This window comes from Glycine soja, chromosome 3, assembly GCF_004193775.1.
Source record: "Glycine soja cultivar W05 chromosome 3, ASM419377v2, whole genome shotgun sequence".
Taxonomy (NCBI): Eukaryota; Viridiplantae; Streptophyta; class Magnoliopsida; order Fabales; family Fabaceae; genus Glycine; species Glycine soja.
Window position 1 is genome coordinate 46,008,634 of NC_041004.1, and position 18,312 is coordinate 46,026,945.

General features: G+C 32.7%; 2 protein-coding genes and 1 long non-coding RNA gene across 3 annotated transcripts; 1 reads left to right on the forward strand and 2 right to left on the reverse strand.

The window, feature by feature from the left end:
* Window positions 1–102: 102 nt before the first annotated feature.
* Window positions 103–4,701, reverse strand: LOC114407660 (sodium/hydrogen exchanger 1-like). The gene is made up of 15 exons (XM_028370842.1): window positions 4,395–4,701; window positions 3,942–4,318; window positions 3,612–3,730; window positions 3,362–3,459; window positions 3,131–3,193; window positions 3,001–3,047; window positions 2,720–2,914; window positions 2,178–2,224; window positions 1,865–1,931; window positions 1,648–1,748; window positions 1,445–1,546; window positions 1,165–1,303; window positions 1,018–1,080; window positions 847–930; window positions 103–628 (listed from the first exon to the last, which is right to left on the reverse strand). The coding sequence occupies exons 2-15, from the start codon at window positions 4,110–4,112 to the stop codon at window positions 281–283; spliced, it is 1,644 nt and encodes a 547-aa protein (XP_028226643.1). The 5' UTR covers window positions 4,113–4,318; window positions 4,395–4,701; the 3' UTR covers window positions 103–280.
* Window positions 4,702–5,378: 677 nt separating this feature from the next.
* On the forward strand, window positions 5,379–14,848 carry LOC114407661 (translation initiation factor eIF-2B subunit epsilon-like). The gene is made up of 15 exons (XM_028370843.1): window positions 5,379–5,732; window positions 5,822–6,052; window positions 6,755–7,069; window positions 7,454–7,561; window positions 8,041–8,230; window positions 8,526–8,788; window positions 9,664–9,775; window positions 10,825–10,904; window positions 11,542–11,787; window positions 11,865–11,941; window positions 12,288–12,379; window positions 12,921–13,003; window positions 13,744–13,815; window positions 14,298–14,423; window positions 14,545–14,848. The coding sequence occupies exons 1-15, from the start codon at window positions 5,598–5,600 to the stop codon at window positions 14,587–14,589; spliced, it is 2,175 nt and encodes a 724-aa protein (XP_028226644.1). The 5' UTR covers window positions 5,379–5,597; the 3' UTR covers window positions 14,590–14,848.
* Window positions 14,849–15,415: 567 nt separating this feature from the next.
* LOC114407662 lies at window positions 15,416–17,142 on the reverse strand. The gene is made up of 2 exons (XR_003665671.1): window positions 16,963–17,142; window positions 15,416–15,823 (listed from the first exon to the last, which is right to left on the reverse strand). It is a non-coding gene; the product is annotated as an uncharacterized LOC114407662 (long non-coding RNA).
* Window positions 17,143–18,312: the final 1,170 nt, after the last annotated feature.

Below are 18,312 nucleotides of genomic sequence, written 5' to 3' on the forward strand. Positions count from 1 at the left end.
CTAAAGATTAGAAAATATTTTTGTAAAAAGGAACAAATAAATTTCCAAATTGATTTTATAGTTAAGAACGGATGGACTAAAAAAAGAAAGAAAATGAGTTCATAACTGAAAATTTACAATTCTCGCACTAGTCACTTGTACAGGATGATAAAACTCATGGCACAAAGATTTCTCACTACCCAAAAAACTCTACCAAACTTAACGTGTTTTTTATACATGCGTTGCTTGATCTTCACAAAATTTTCAGTTTACAATAATATACAGTTTCTGGGCACTCTTCTTAATGCCATTGTTGATTAATGGTGCGAGCGGTTGTTGAGGTAGGAACTACAGGAACAAATCCCCTACCACCAAAAACTGGACGCATAAATGAATTATCAAAATTACGCCATAGTTGATGAACGGTATGTGTTGGAGTTGTTAGTAAGGCACGAATACTGCTTGGACGTTGATTTTCACTGCCATCAAATTCGTTTTCAGAATCTTGGGAGCCTCCAAGAAAGGGCATAGTGATTGATTTGGGGGAATTATTAAATGAACCTATATCTGACATGCTGTTTTTGCGTTTAGGAGGGGGGTTAATAGGCAGCAAAAACCTTATGAGTGGCTTAGTCATCAAACCAAACACCTGACAAGTAGTAATCAAATTGTGTCAGCACCACCTCTAGAGATTTTTCTTGTGAAGCTAATGAGGTATAGCATATTATATATGTGACCTATAACAATTATCAAATGGTTAACCTACGCTAGGAGTAATCATGAACGAAGCAAAAAGCAAAATCTCCTTATTAACAAAACCATGAAATTTCAAACAAATTTACAAGAAGCATTCGTCATGCGTCTTACCATTGTGCTGACAAGCACAACAGTAATGGTGCTGGTGATCATGATGGCATTGGTTCGCAGTTCAGTGTGACCGGACAAGGTGAACTGCATTTTACAAAGTGTCATTTTTAGAAACATCAAACCTTAAGATTGTATCCGAGGTTTTAAACAGCCCCCACATGTTGCTCTTACCTGATTGTAGGCAAGTGCCATTGAAACAGCACCTCTCATAAGACCAGCCCACCAAATTATCACCTAAAGTGAGAAAACTTGTCAACATAACCTGACAATCCAAGAAATCCTGAGAGAAAATACTTATTGACAGAAATGTAGCCATACCTGCTCCCTGAAACTTATTTTTTCACTTTGCGTCTTTTTAGTGAGGTTGGATAAGAAGGATAGGGGAAAAACAAAGGCTGCTCTTCCAGCAAGCACTAGACCCAATAAAACTGAACTCACAGCAACAGATGTTTTAGGCCTGCAGAAGAAATCGAGTGAGTCACACATTGTTTTTCTACAGTAAGTAAAAGGAGACACATGATTCAACAATCTTTCGTGAGTAAAAAAGGGCAAGGTTTTAATGATTATTTTCACTAGTCTGAGAGAATACAAGACTTACCTATCACTAACAAACCTCCACTTTTCAATGTCCAAGGCATCCATACCAACATAAAGGAAGATAAAGGTTTCAAGAACAAATGAGAGAGTTGCAAAAGCATGTCTGTAACAGCAAGTAGTTTAATATATCAAATTAGACAGTGTTACTACCCCAAATAGATCCATATATAGCTTAGCTTGAAGAAATTTGTTTAGAGGATATACTTGGTAGTTATTCTCGAGCTCTCAGTCACATTATGCCAAGTATAATGAGACATAACAATCCCACAGAAGAATACAGTGAGAATGCCACTCAGATACCATAACTGCAGAATATATCAGAACCCGTTAATGATTAATGAATGTACCACAACAAAAAATAGATATAGAGCTCAAAAAAGACATACTGTACAGAACATTTCTGAAGTTCTTTAAAACTTACTTCAGCCAGAATGTAGGAAAGGTATGCCATTAGCATCATAAGAGCAACCTCACGATCTGTAGAGTGCCTGCAATGAGTGAGCAATTTGTTGAACATCTAAAAAATTATCACAATTTTTTTATGGTAGATTACGAAGACCCCAGTTAATAAGTGATTCCACTGAAGTGAACTAAGTTAATTTATTTTCCTTACGAAAAAAATAATATCATAGGAACTGCATATATAGAATATAGAATATAAAACAATAGAATACTATCATAGTAACTGCTGAACGACAATAGCGATGGTGAAAACAATTCTCTCAATATGATACCTGCCAATATACAGCGTTTTAATAATGTAAGCGCTAAGTAGACCAGCCTGCAAGGTGATATAGACATATTAGACCCTATGACGCACAAATGCGATACATATCTGATACGATGTTCTAAAAATATGTATAACATCCAAATTCAGAACATAACTAGTGGACATTACTAAAAATTCAGTAAGAATTATAAACCATTATCATCATGAATCACTTCTTGACATCATACATAAAGAGGACAATTTCCATCAAGGGACAATGCTTTAATGTTTCTATATTATACATGTTTATATGTATCATATGTAGCCATATTAGTTTCTCAATTTTTTTAAGGTTCTATACTTCACAGTTATGTATCGGTGAAATGTCCAGAAATATCAGTATCAAATACATTAAGTAAATGAAAGTATCAGTACTTTATAGATTATACCAAGACCATATGCATTATCAATGTGAATGCATGTGCTAAGTGATAACTGTTGACTTAGATCTTGCTATCGTGTGTGTGATGTCTACACTTCAGAATTAGAAGGAGCAAGGTAGTTTACCAAGACCCCAAGCAAGGTGCTTGTGGTAAACAGATACAAGAAGTTGCCAAAAAAATGCAAACCAATTCTGTGGTCAATTTTGTTGAGGTCAAAACTTTTGATTGCATTGAAAAGCACCACAGATGTAGCATCATTCACAACACCCTCGCCAAATACAAGACTGTACAGTAAAGGTGTCTCATCCTGGTTTAGCACCTGCAACATCATTTATAAGTTCAGTACTAAGCATTGACACCTTGGTTGCTGCAACGTTGCGGAAAAAGGCACATATTGTTCCAAACCTGCAATGTGCAGACAGAATCTGTTGCAGCAAATATTGCACCAATTGCTGAAAAAAATTGAAAAATTGAGTCACAAAACAGATTGACAATTGATAAGTTGCCAAATAGATGAGTTTGAATAATATAATACCTAGATAATCCCCCATATCCAGTGATTTACCAACACCCATTCTCTTAAAAATTTGCGTGACACCTGAAACAATGCTTCAAAAGTTTAAGTAAGATAAGAAATAAGCAATTTCCATTTTTTTTGTGTGCACAATGCTTAACAAATTAACTATAATCTGAGAAACCATTTTTTTTGTCTATGTTAAATTTTATGAACAACATAAAAAATCCATGTAAAGGAGAAAAGACATACCAAAAGTTATGATGCTACAACTTATTAATGTACCAACAGCTCCAAACAGGGTAATGGTAATGAAGTTAACAAAAAACTGTTTCTTTTTAACCTGAAACCTGCAATAATTATGTAACATCACTTATGTATACCTTGCTCTAAGTACAAAATAACTTTCATTGGGTTGCAACTAATTAGACAATGATAAATACAGCGTCAAACATTTTATCCTCATTATCATTAGACAACTAGTTGGTGCTAAAAACTTTACCCGGCATTAAATATGATAGGTGGCAGAAGGTATATAAAGAAAAGATCTTCACTGAAAACTAGAAGATGCGAGCTTTTACCGCGACTCAACAACAAAATGACTACCCCAGTGCAAATACCCTGAAAATAGCAATTAATAAATTAACTCAGCCATTTATATTATAATAGTTTACATACATGAGCAAAGTCACGGTTCGGACGGAGATTATTCATCGCCAAACTGGTGGATATTCACACCAATAACATAACAAAAAAAAAATGTATATGTATGTAAATACATACCAATTTGTTTATAGTATTTATATTAATTTATAAAGGGATGATGACTTACTATCAAAAGGGCAGTGATAGACTCATTCAGCCACCGATTCTCCTCAAGAAGATGGCCAATGACAATGCAAGCACAAAGCAGAGCCACGAAAATGTTCATGGACACAACGGAGGCATGATCTGAAGTTAGCATTTCCATTTTTGAAAGCACGTAACTTAATTCACCACCCATTTTGTCACCCTCTATCACAGAACCAGTTTGCAACGAAATTCAGCTTTTCTTTCTTGAGTTATACAACGTGCAATGCCACTTTACAATCCAAGCCCATATTCATATATCTATCTATCTATATATATATATAGTTTTTGGAGCTGTACTCATTTCAAGAGCCTCCTTAATTTCAATCTTATAAATTGCAACAACTAATTAAAGTCTCTCTGCAATGAGAACAGGAAAGTAAGATGCATGTAAGGCTAATAACATTAGAAAACACGTAAAGATAATTTTTCTAACCATGAGTTCAGCATTAATTCACGTGACATAATGAACATGCAAACGTTTTACGTGGAAAGAGCACCTAATATTAATTTTGTGGTGAAAAGAGAAACCAAAGGAACCAAACTCTCGTTCGAGTTCTTAGCAGATTGCAATGTGAAATTTTCAGTTTTTCAGTTTTAAGCTGCGTGCAATGATTCCAAGGAGGGTGCAAAAGCGAAATGAGGAAGAGAAACAAAGAGAATAATGAATGAGTTGAGAGAATGTTGCAGATATTTGTTTGGTTGCAGCAGAAGAGAAAAACTCGGAGAAAAATAGAAGACAATCGTTGAGAAAAGAAGAGACAAAGGAAAAGCGTGCAATGCGGGGAATCACAAACAGAGCCAGATAAGACAAATCATAATACAAGCCGTTGATATTTATTTATTGGTACCCCTTCAGATTTAAGGCCTTGTTCAATTCCTGTGGTGTGGGAATCTATATACTTTTGAGTTAAATTTATAAGTTTTGCTAAGATCTTACTTATCATATATAATAATTTCATATGGAGGGCGAGGGCGTGGTTCAACTGAAGTTGGTTGTTTTAGTTTAATTAAATGTTCCAGAGTTTGAGTCTTGATACACAATTATTTGCATTAAGAGAGTTATCCGACTCTTATTTATAAAATACCTGCTGGTCTATGTTACAAAAACTAGGTTTTATAATAGGTTTTAAGTGTAATTAAATCTTTAACGGATGATCGCATAACTGATTCAAAAGAATGGATTGGAGCTTGTGAAGTTCCACCAGGGATATTCTAAAGCCCCGTGGTTACCAAAAAGGTTATATCATGGAAACCAATTTATGTAATTATATTAATGAAATTAAAATAGTATTTTATTAAGAAAAATTAAGTGGGCGGTGTGAGGAGTAGTAAAAATAGGTGTAAGTAGGATGAGCTTATATTCTATACTTGAGCCCAAGATTCAAAGGCCTTTGGGACTATTAAAAAAACAAAAAAGACCAGAATGTAGTTTGGCACGACGGCTCCATTCTGTGACTCTGTAAATTGTAGTGTGGCGGAATAGAATCAAACCAAACACGGAATAAATCCATACACTCGGTTGTCTCTAGTGACTGCAAACTTGTGTTGAGTTGAGTCTTGAGCTTATATTCCCGATAGCAGTTCTCTCGAATTGTTTGCTTGCGCGGGGATAAGAAAACAATATCAGGAAATCAAAATGGGCGCACAGAAAAAAAGCGGTGCTAGGGTTTCAGAGGACCCCGACGAACTGGTTCGGGTTCCGTTGCAGGCCGTTCTCTTGGCCGATAGTTTCACCACCAAGTTCAGACCTATCACGCTCGAACGCCCCAAAGTAAACCTTCCTTTACTACAACGCTCTTCAATCTCCCCCCTCCATAACCTGCATTTTCTATTTGCTTATTTTTTTTCGTGGTTTTGAAGGTGCTGCTGCCGCTCGTGAATGTTCCGATGATAAATTACACGCTCACTTGGCTCGAATCCGCTGGCGTCGAAGAGGTTTTCGTTTTCTGCTGTTCTCATTCAAAGCAGGTCATTAGCTACCTCGAGAAATCTGAGTGGCTCTCTCAACCTAATTTTACGGTAACGACTGTAGAGTCGCAGAACTCTGTCAGCGCCGGAGATGCGCTACGTGTAATTTATGAGCGCAATGTGGTATGTCTTTCTTTTCGACTCCGGTTTTAATTTGTGCAGGCACTTGTTTGGATACAATAAAGACACTGCGTTGCAAGGCTTAAATAGTTGATATTATAATTGTTATTAAACCATGTCTCTTCTTACGCAGAATTGGTTTTCAGAAGGAGTAAATTCCAATCATAAATTGTCATCATATATATATATATATATGATAAGTTTGTTGACTTTTACTATAATTACCTTAAAAAATCACTCCAACCATGATTTCTGATTGGTTGAGAGTGTAAAATATTTTACACTGAATAGAATAGTTAAGAGGTATCTTCTAGTACCTTGTAAAGACCGCTAACTAGCTCGTAGAGTAGAATAGTTATGGTTATTGTAATCTTACAGTTTGGTTCATTTTTATCATAAACAGACTTTAGTCTTTTAAAGCATAATGATCCATTATCACCTCTTTTGTCATTTAAAATTATTTTTAGAATTATAGCTTTATGATGAAAATTTCTGCATGCGCTGTTTCAGTTAGGTTCTTTAAAAGGAAAATTTTAGAATCTCACAAATCAGCCGCTGCCAGTCTATAGTAATTACTATTAGGATTTACTGCATTTTTAAAAAATATTTTTGCTATTTTCAAAACATGCTGCTGTTTGTCACTGTCCGAGTAGTGATCCTTAATTGTTGTATACTAACACTTTTGAATTGTTTTTTACGTTGAAGATACATGGAGACTTTGTCCTTATCAGTGGAGATACTGTAAGCAATATGTCGCTTACTCAGGCACTTCTAGAGCATAAAGAGAGGAAGAAGAAAGATAGTAATGCTGTAATGACTATGGTCATTAAACGGTCAAAACCTAATCCAGCTATCCATCAGTCTCGACTTGGTACTGATGAACTTTTCATGGCCATTGATCCTAATACCAAGCAACTTCTGTATTATGAGGATAGGGCAGATCAATCGAAAGGAACACTACATCTTGACAAGTCATTGCTTGCTGATAATCCTTCACTCTCTCTGCATCATGACAAGCAGGTTGAACCGTTATCTTCAGATATTTCTGCTTAACTTTCAATTTAACTTCTTGCAAAAAATGAATTTGATTGCTGGTACTTATTTGTAAAAAACAGGTATAACTAATTCCTGGACAAAATTATGAATTTAAATTCATGCCCATGAAAACTTTTACTGTTTAGGGACAATTAATGAGTTCCAATGATGTTTATCTCACAATTGGGTGCCCAAAAATGATCTATTGATTCTCAATTGAATGTGTTACCCATCTAATTTTAATTTCAGTTAGTTAATGAACTATTTACTGTTGTTATTATTTCTTTGCTAGTTTTTTGTAGAGACATATCTCTGGCTTGAGACAACCTTATCACAAATTTTGAGCTCATTGGGTTATCTTTTCTGCAGGATTGTTACATTGACATCTGCTCACCTGAAGTCCTTAGCCTATTTACAGACAATTTTGACTACCAGCATCTACGGCGTCATTTTGTCAAGGGATTGCTTCTTGATGATGTAATTCTCTTCCTTGTGTTTTGGTAATTGGTACTATGGATTCTGCAATTCTTTCTGAAGTTCTTCCCAAAGTCCTTCTTGGAAGGAAAAACTTATCCTTTTGATTTTTTTATATATTCATTTTACCAAAAGAATAAACTTAAATTTTATCTCGTATGAACCTTTGACGTTCCTTCAGAGGTGTCATGTTGATGAGCACATATAAAACACTGTTTTTTTGTAGTGATCATGTGTTTGCATGTGTTGGAACTTGAATAATCTCCTACTTCCATACTAGGACATTTTTCCAATAACTTTTGGACATGCATTGGACTTATGAACAACTAACCAGTCTTATAGCTTATGCATTTCCTGTCTTCAAATGTTTTGGTATACAAGCTCATCATCTGTGTTGCTTTTATATTTTTCTATTGGACATATTCTTTAAATTATTGCATTATGTATACACCACATCAATGTTGACCATATGTTTCTTTCAGATAATGGGGTACAAAATTTTTGTTCATGAAATCCACTCAGACTATGCTGCAAGGATTGATAATTTCCGAAGCTACGACACTGTCAGCAAGGATATAATTCATCGATGGACATATCCACTGGTGCCAGATGTAATGAATTTTGGCGACACAGCTACTAAACTTGAACGACAAGGAATATACCGTGCTTCGGGTATGGATGAAAATTTTGTAGTGTATATTGGGAATGCTGGTGAATTGTTTAGTATTACATGATAGTATGGTGTGCTCATATACTAGGTCTAGTCTCGATCAATGATTAAGTTTGTCTGTTTGCTTGATATACCACAGTCATTTTCAACAAGCTTAAGCTCTTGATTTATTTAATTATCAAGTATTTATCATATTACGGCTCTTACTTGTAGGTTGTTAACTATTTTTCACCAATTTTATCTATTTTAATGCATTTAATGTATTCTATTTTGACAAATTATTTTTTCTCCTTTCAGAAATATCACAATCACAGTCTGCTGTTATTGGCCCTTTCACTGTCATAGGATCTGGCACCAAAATTGGGCATAACACTAAAATTTTAAATTCTGTTATTGGTGAAGGATGTAAAATTGGGTCAAATGTTATCATAGAGGGATGCTATATATGGGATAACATCAGCATAGAAGATGGCTGTAAACTCCAGCATGCAATTGTATGTGATGGGGTGATTATAAAGTCAGGGGCTGTTCTGGAACCTGGTGTTATTTTGTCTTTTAAGGTTTGTGTCCTTGTACTATCTATACCATGCTAATAGCCATCATTTCTTCCTTCTTGTTTCTCATTTGTTTTGACTTGCTTCAAAACTGTTCGTGCTTCACCACAATAGTTGTGTTAATAAATTAGAGCATCAAGATCTTTCAAACTAAATACTTTATTTGATGTGCTGAAACTTGGTGTCGCAAGGAGCTTGGTTTCTCTTATGTAAGGTCGTGGGTTCAAGTTTTTTTGAATGAAGAAAATAAGCATACTGGCATGTGGAATTTTTCTCCCATGAGTGGGTCCACCTATCTCAGATTACTCAAGTCCCAAAGTGGCTTTCGGAAACAGAGGGTTCAGACAAAAAGAAAGGGTTGAGAATAATTGAAATCATAGTGTTATAATATTAATCATTACTGGTATCTTAGCTTGTGTAATGCACAGATAAGTGTTTATTTTTATATAATAAAAATTTATAATAAATAAATAATTTTAATATATAAGTTATATTGTAAATATTCAAATTAACAAAATGTATTTAAATATATAAATTATATTTTGGATTTGTCATGAATAGTTTAAATTGTGATGCAAAGTTATTTTTAACTATCGGCAATTTCTTTTAAAATTGCCTTTTGAAATTCTATTTTGATATTGTGATAAGAGTAAATTTGCTATTATTTTTTTTGCTTATGGTGTATAAATATGAATCTAATGATTTACTTTCATTTTCTTGACCGAGTTAGTGTATCTAATAAGTGTTTGAAATTCACTTTGCTTCTTGTCTATTTAATTATTTCAATTGATCATCCTGAGATGGAAATATAGAGACTGTCTTTTGTCAATAATTTATTATGTATACAGCTTTTGATGCATCCAGGAATTTTTTGCTTTCAGGTCGTAGTTGGGCCTGAGTTTGTTGTTCCTCCATATTCAAATGTATCTCTGTTACAGCAGCCAATTGAGGAAGACAGTGACGAGGAGCTTGAATATGCTGATAGTACTAGTGGTATTGTTTATTCTCCTGTTGTTAAATTAAATAATTAGCTTTGCAAAATGTGATACTGATAGCATATGAAATATTGCCTAGAGTTAACAAAATCAGAGAGACAAAAAATTTAGGTTCTTAAGCAAAACTATAACCACTGATAAATTTGTACACTGTAATTCAAATTTGTTGCATTCAATGCTTCAAACAAGTATGTTGACCTTGTTAGCTGTTATATTAAAACTATGGGTTGATTTATTTGATTCCAGTAATCTTGCAATTAAAATTCTTGTGGTGCACTGTAGTGTACTGGAAATTGAATATAAATAAATGTTTGGACGGGAATGTATTTTTTTATGTCTGCCTAAAGATTTCTTTCTTGTAAGGCATTGTTTGTATGTGTGTTTGGATAAAACTGCTGTTGATCGAGGGGTAAGTCCTTATTGTTTTTCTTGGTTTGATAGGCCAATATATTAAGATAGTAGAATGGCCAAAACCTTTTCTCACTAGATAGGGTTGGTCACATGAATCAACTGACACTATTATGTTTTGTTGAAAACCAAATTAAGATACCATTTACATCTAATTCTATATCCTTTTTAATGATTTCACTTACTTTTATTGGTTTTCATCTATAATTATTGGGAGAAGAGTGTTGTAGAAAGACCACAACTTTATTGTGATGACCAATTAAGGACCTTATCTATAATTGAAAAAAATTAGGACATACATGCTATATGCATTTTGTTCGTATTATTATTTTCATCTACTGAGTTAGATGATTTTGTCTTTTCATCAGTTCATTAATAAAAATACATTTTAATAAAGTTGGGGTTCTTAATTGGTAAGAATAATAGTTGAATCTCGTAATTTATTTTCCATAAAAAGTTTAGGTCCTGGAGGAATACTAAACTCAATTATTGGGTTGTCCTCCATTTGATCAACTATTCTAATTGTAGCTTCTATATTTGATTAAATTATAAAAAAAATTCTTTTGCTTTATGCTCTCTATTGATTAATAGAATAAATACATATGCTAAACCTTTCAATCACTTTTTTCATGTATACAGTCATAGGCAGCCAAGTGGATAAATCAGATGTAGAGATTGCTTCCAAAGTATTGGAGACACATTTTAGTCCTGCCTCGGAGGTTAGTTCCATAAGGCTTTTAGATTTATGATTTTCAGTTTTTCACCATTATTTCAGTATGTCTTGTTCTTGGTATATCATGAAGATTAAGCTTATATTCATTTTTTTAAAAATAAATTACTAAATTATTTAACAAGGACCACTTTGAAAAATAATTACCACTAAATTATTTTTATTTTGTTTTCAAAACATTATTGCATTTGCAACATTTTTAACGCTAAATTGCAAATTTTCATGGAAACACGTCACTTCAATCTTCACTACTATATTGCCAGCTAGCATCTCTGCAATCTGTCTCTTCCGGTAAACACTGGCTAATATTATTGCCTCAACTCTGTTCATGGTCTCCACTTCCCTGACTGTCATGCCATATTCCGTGTCAATAAAAAGTAAAATTATTTAGTTTTCTTTTGCTTTGTCACTTGCTTACCAACTTTCATCTCTCTTTTTACACTACCTGCAATAAAAAAATAAGTGGCTAATATTGATTATAAAAAATGCAATATCAAAATAAGTGGCTAATATTGTTTATAAAATTGCAATATCATACTCCTTTTTTTGGAGGGACTACAAAAATAAACCCTGAGATTCGGATAGGAAATTTATTGTTTCTCAGTACACTTTCTTTTGTTGACCAGTTGGGTATGGGTGGGGCTGGTCATGTGTGGTCAACATGTGAAGGAAGCCATGAAGAAGAGTGGAGGCATTCGGTGGCGCCTATTCCTAAAGATAAAGTTATGGAGGCAATTAAAACTATGAAAGATGATCTGGAGAATGATGATAGTTTTCTTCCACCTTCTGGAGAACTGAAACCTAATTCTAATTATTCAGATGATGATGATCATGAAGATTCTAGAGATGACTCTTACTACTTTGAGAAAGAGGTTAGGATTTTCACCTTTAAACTCATGTCAGATGCATTGTGTGGATATCAGATTTTTAAATACTCCATCATTTGCAGGTTGAAGCAACCTTTCTCAGGGCTGTGCATGAAAACATACAAGAAAGCCATTTGATCTTAGAAATCAATTCTTTGAAGTAAGTAATATACTTATATGTATTCTTTAAAGTTGAATGTAGACCCATACCATCTCATCTGATTTTCACACACACACACACACACACACGGAGGAATGGATTCTCTTGTTAAAAGTTCACAAGTTTTTGTCATGTGAAAAATTTGTATTTATTTCTCTCTTCATGGATGACATTAAGGTTGTGTTTGGGTAGATTACTTAAGCCTAAATAAGCTCATGACATGAGAGCTTATATCATAAACTTATCATGAAGCTTACAGTCAGTGATTGTAGCATAGAATTTCTTGAATTTTGATGCATTCAGTGGGCATGAATTTATAGTAACATTGGCTTTATTTATTTGGTAGGTTGTCATACAATAAGCTAGCTGCTGATTGTGCTGGAGCTGTATTTTCTGCCATGATGAAGTATGCTTTAGACACCCCCCATAGTTCAGCTGGTGAGCTATCCCTTCTTTAAATATAATCTTTTTTATCTTTTCCATTTGTTTTCTTTATATGGAATTCCTTTCTTATTAAATTAAAATAACTTCTAGAATTTATTTTAGAACTTGAACATACTTGTAAAACTTGGCATCTTGACCTTGTCAGAGAAACTGAATAACAAAATATACAGAATGGTTGGATAAATTAATCAACTGGCGGCTCTAGTGAGAAAAGTGAGTCAAATGGAAGAGTGTTTAAAAGGGGTAAAGGAAGACCTAAGAAAATATTAAGAGGAATCGTGGAAAAACAATTTACTCTAAATTGTTATTAAAAATAAAAACTCTAGATTGTTTTGATAGTCTGATGGTGTGATTTGATCCATGGAGCTGACTTCTCCTATTGGAGTCTGTTGCTCATCTGATTTTACTTTTTATCACTTTGTACAGGGGATTGACTGTAAATATGTTACTCATTTTTAGTTGTTTTTTTGGCTATTTTTTATGTATTAATGTTTGCTTATTGATTTTATTATTGCTTGGGATGAATATGTTTCAGATGTTTTGCTTCAAAATGTTCAGGCTGTATTTACAAAATGGAAAAAGGCTCTTACATCCTATCTGACTGACATAGATGAGCAGGTGCATCTGTCAATTCTCTCCCCTTTACTTAATTTAAGATATTCATGTTTGCTTGTGTACTAGCAATTTTTATTATAATATTGACTGATTATCTTGTAAGTATTTTTCTTTATTTATTTCTAAAGCATTCTGTAGAACATATATATTCATTCTCATTATTTCAGGATACAACTTTCTTTCACAAAATTGCAAAATTAAACATGCAATGCTGCATGTTGGCTGGAGTACTCGAGTGTTGTTGCCTTTTCTCATACTGATTAAATATCTACATTGGCATGCATGGTATTTTTTGTTCTTGACATGATTTTTTAACTTGTTTTAGAGTATATAAACTGTTAGTTTTTTCTGCTGCTAAATTTAGGATTTCTCTGGCAGTATCAAATAAAATCACTTTTAGATTCTCTGCTGAGCGATCTTTGAGCTTGGTTATTATTTCATCTAATAGTTACATTGTGGTTGTCTTTAAAATTACTTATCGGTTAAAGAAAGAGAAAAGGCAAAAAGATCTTTAATTGTGTGAAACATGGTAGCACTTCATTAGTTTAATGAACTTTGAGTTGTTAAAAAAGATCTATCTTTTTGAATTATTTTTGTGAATTGTCTAATGTTTTTGTCAATAATAGAATTTTGCTCAACCTGAATACAGTATGGCAGTTTATTTGCCACTTCCCTATTTGATTTCCATTACATAATGGCCAGCCCCTCTGCTTACCTGTTTTCAGTTTTTTTTCTTACTCCAGATCGAAGTAATACTTAAATTTGAAGAAATATGTGAGGAATCTGCTAAGGAATTTGCTCCATTGTTCACAAGGGTATGCTTATCTTCTGCAAGTTATTAGGCTTATTGATATGTCTCATTCTGTTAGTGTGAACATCTGAAAGATGCATTGAACTATAAACGTGGGTGTGTATCTTTCATAGTTGTCAAATGGATTTTTATATCTTGCATAAGTTAGGCTTGTTAATGTGTGGTGTTTTAATGCTATTCTGTCTAAAGTCAATTTTAAATAATGTTATATCCTTTTGGTCAAATAGAAATTACTTCAATATCAATCATAACTTATGTATTGCTGTTCTGTCTAAAGTCATCAGTTAACAATGTTATGAAATGAATTTTAAGGCGAAAGAAAGGTTTCAGAAACTTCTCATACTCTCATTCTTCTGTATCAAAGTACTTCTGTGATATTTAGGTTGACATTTTTAACTGTAATGTCGTTGGAGTGTGTTTTATATTCTTACAAGTCACTCCACTTTCGGCTTTCCCCCCATCTCATGACTTCTTAATTGCTTTCAGATTTTGCACTACTTGTACAATGAAGATGTTGTAGAAGAAGATGCTATTTTGAGTTGGGAAGCCGAGTTAAAAGATGCTGACGAGGCAGATAAAGTTTTTGTTAAGCAGGCCCAAAAGTTAATTCAAGTAAGCATGATTGTCTATTTTTTCACACTTATAGAACTTGGTTATGTTATCTGCGTTTTCACTACTATCCTATAAGATGCATTACTTTCTTATGTAAGCCATCTATCGTTTCTTTTTGTAGTGGCTAAAAGAGGCACCTGAAGAAGACGATGATGACGAGGAATAGAAAGGATTTTTTTAAGGTGCTTCATCTCAGCCAAAGCTTAAAAGGGGCTTCAGTGCATTCATCTACCCTGTAATTCAAATAGGTAGTTATTTTGACATGTATTTGTGCATATGATGTGGGGGAATTAGTTAAGGAAAATTTGAAAACGCTAAAAGAACGTATCCCTCGAGTTTCTTAAAGCACTACTAAAGTCTCTTCACACTGATAGTTTATGAGCATTTTTTTATATATAATTTATGTACTAAAATTTTAACTACAATTTAATTTAAATAATACAAAATATAAGAATTTAATAGGTAATTATAAGTATTTTTTATCTGAGAATTGAAGATAATGTCAATCGGTTAAGAATTTTACAATAATTTACACATTGTTCAATCACCTAAGCTATACTTCCTGAACAAATATTGGTAGTTTAAGTTTTTACATTGTTAATCTTTTATAAAAAAATCACCTTTAGTATAATTTTTTAAGATAATTAGTATAAAAACTAAAACTTATATATGACAATTCGTAATTGGATTTTATAGTTTAAACTGACAGTGCATGTATTATCTACTCAGAAAATAATAAATGACATGAATCTAAAAAATAATAAATTAAAACATACACAAAGGAACTAAATCGCCTTTTAAAAAAAAGGAACTAAATTATTTTGAGGGGTTGCAAAAATGGTATTTTTGTCGAATTGAAAAAGTACAGGCTGATAATATACATCTAATTTTTGAGTGGGTGTAAATTAATAGATATTCACACGATTAGATTTAATTCTCAAATAAATATGATGTGAGATAAAGAACACGAGGAATATTGCAAATAAGTGATATAAGAAATAACTGTAGAAATATCATGATTTTTTTTCTGCATTAATTTCACACGTCAACTCATAAAATCAAACAGTTATGCATTTTACATTCAGTTTCAGTTCAGCCTAAAGAAAACACTGATATTTAAATAAGACGAAATACTCAGGGAAACAAAAGAACAGGCCTCAGACAACAGAACATAATACAATCCCTTATTAACAGCATTAAAACAAATGTAACAGAAACTAAAGGGGTTGCCACTAGCCACAACAACCATCACACTCAGCACAGATTCATGTTTTTTTATTTCCTCGATTCATCCTGGAATGGATCAGAAACCTGGACCAGGGGGCCCAGGAGGAGGAGGTCCACCAAACATTGGGCCGCAACAACTCTCCAGGAGACAGCAGCAACACAGACAATACAAACTGCCATCACATAATGAGTATCACCATCGACCATAAATAAACAAGACATACCCACAATTTTGTTTAGTAAAAAGGATTAGTAGCATGTTTCCAAGGGCAATAAAAATAATAATGAATTGATTTTCAAAAACTATTTTAAAATCAATAGAAATGATAAGATGAACTAAACGGGGTGTTCACAATTCAATTGTGCAGTGAAAACTGAAATGAACTATAAAATAATTTTTTAAAATTGAACTGAACTACTTAAATTTTGTATTGAACGGGAACATTTTTAACAAAAAACAGTTCAATTAACTAGTTTTATACTGAAAAACTGATCTGAACTATTAAAAGATCACTTAACTAGTATTTTTTTCTTTCTTCTGAATCAAACCGTTTTACTCATGAACTATTTTGATTATACGGCTATTTCAGAAATAGGATGAACATAGAGATTTTACTTTTTCAATTATACGACTATTTCAGGATTTGGAAGCTTATATCTCAATTAGATATTAACATAACCTGCAAACAATAATCATACTTATATACTCCCTAGACTACAGTCCTATTCCTCTTTTTGATTCCATGTTCTGAAAATTTAACTCAGTAGTATTGTTTATATTTATATTCTATCCTCTTATCTATCAAATGATATCCATATTAGTGCATGGTTTGTCAACATTGACAAGAAAGTAAGAAGCGTTACTTAGAAGCCTATTCCCGCGTGTTCAAATCAAACATACATGATATATCTATCAGAAATTTCAAATTTTAGCTAATCCACAACATAATAATCAAATGATTTCTCTGAATTAAAAAATTCAAAGTAAATTAACTGATAAAACTGAACCAAAAATAGGATGAGAGCATATAGATTTTATTGCAGAAACAGTTCAAAACAGTTCCCAACTGAACTCTTCTAACAGTTCAGCTTATAAACTTAACCAAGAAAATAGTTTAGTTTAGTTTTCACAAAAATAGTTTAGTTCTATACAGTTAAGTTTCAGTTCAATTCTAATTCAATTCAGTTAAAAATAGTTATTTGAACACGGTGCAATATGTAATAGAACAATGTACATCTCCAAATTAAAAAAGTCTTAAAAGAATCACAAAAGCATATTAGTGGTAGTATATAGAGAGAAAGTAGAACTGACCAAGAACATACAAGGTTACATATACAGCTGCAGATACCGCCGGAAGGCCCTGCCGGTGGACCCCAAGGTGGCGCCATATCTCTCCTTATTTTCTAATTTCTTTCTTCACTTTTTTATTTTATTTGCTTCCCTTCACTTTTAATATAATTGCAGACCTATCTTTCCGACATTTATAAGAATTGTTCTCCTCATGGTTAAGGAAGCGAGCCAGATAGATCAGTACGTAACTAAGTAATTAACTCTCCAACACCTAAGTAAAAATTTTGTTGGTAGACACGTTTCTACTGAACTACCTTTCTTCTTCGCTCTAAGAGTCAAACAACAGAAAACTTAAACTAAACAGTTTGGATATTTATGAATACCATTGGCTCTATCAATTGTTTGACTATTATGTACTTATGTATCTTAAGGCTTATTTAGGACGGCTAGTAGTGATCCTGTACTTTCTTTTTTTTCTTTCTGGTTTCCTTGTTTAATTGTACATTGTACTCTTATTATAACCCAAGAAAAAGGATGGCAATACTCATGAGACGAGACACTAATGATAACTAGGGAAATTACACTCCCCTAGGCCCTAGCTATCACAATCAAGTTAAGATGAGATAAAACAAATTAAAGGAGTGATTCATGGCCAGTAGAAGTCATTAATTAGAGGATGATATTGATTGGATACTGTCATACAATTTCTCTTAGCCATTTAAGACAACTATAAACTAATCTTCGAATTCTATAGGATAAAAATATATTATGTAAAATTAAAGGAGATTTCCGTTTCAGTCACATTCAATTCAACGATCGATCAAAAGAGAATTTAAAAAATAACATTTAGATCATCTAAATTCTAATATTTTTATCAAACAATAATTAAATCTAATGAATTTATTTTGATTGATTGTATCCATATAAGCTAATAATAAAAGGGGGGAGAACTTAAAAAAACATGATAACAAAGTAAAAGTGCGAGGCGTCAAACTGTATAGGTGATGTAAAGGGAAAAAAATTGTAAAATCATTTGATAATATAATATTACTCTTCTTGATTTATTATTTCATTAGCATGTGGTATATGTATAGTTTTTCAGTTTAAATAAAATTTTAAAAATACCATAAGAGAAAGAATAATTTTTAATATAAAAACAGATATATAGAAAGAATTGATTTGATTATAAGCAAATGTGAAAAGTCAATTTTTAAAGTAAATTCATGTGATTTCACAAGCAAGAGTAGGCAAATGATTACTTTGTTAGCCAAACATATAATTTGGTGATAATTTAGTCATTAAAAAAACATAAATACAGATTTAATTATAAAATGTGTAAAAAATATGATAATTAAATCTTTTTATTTTTTT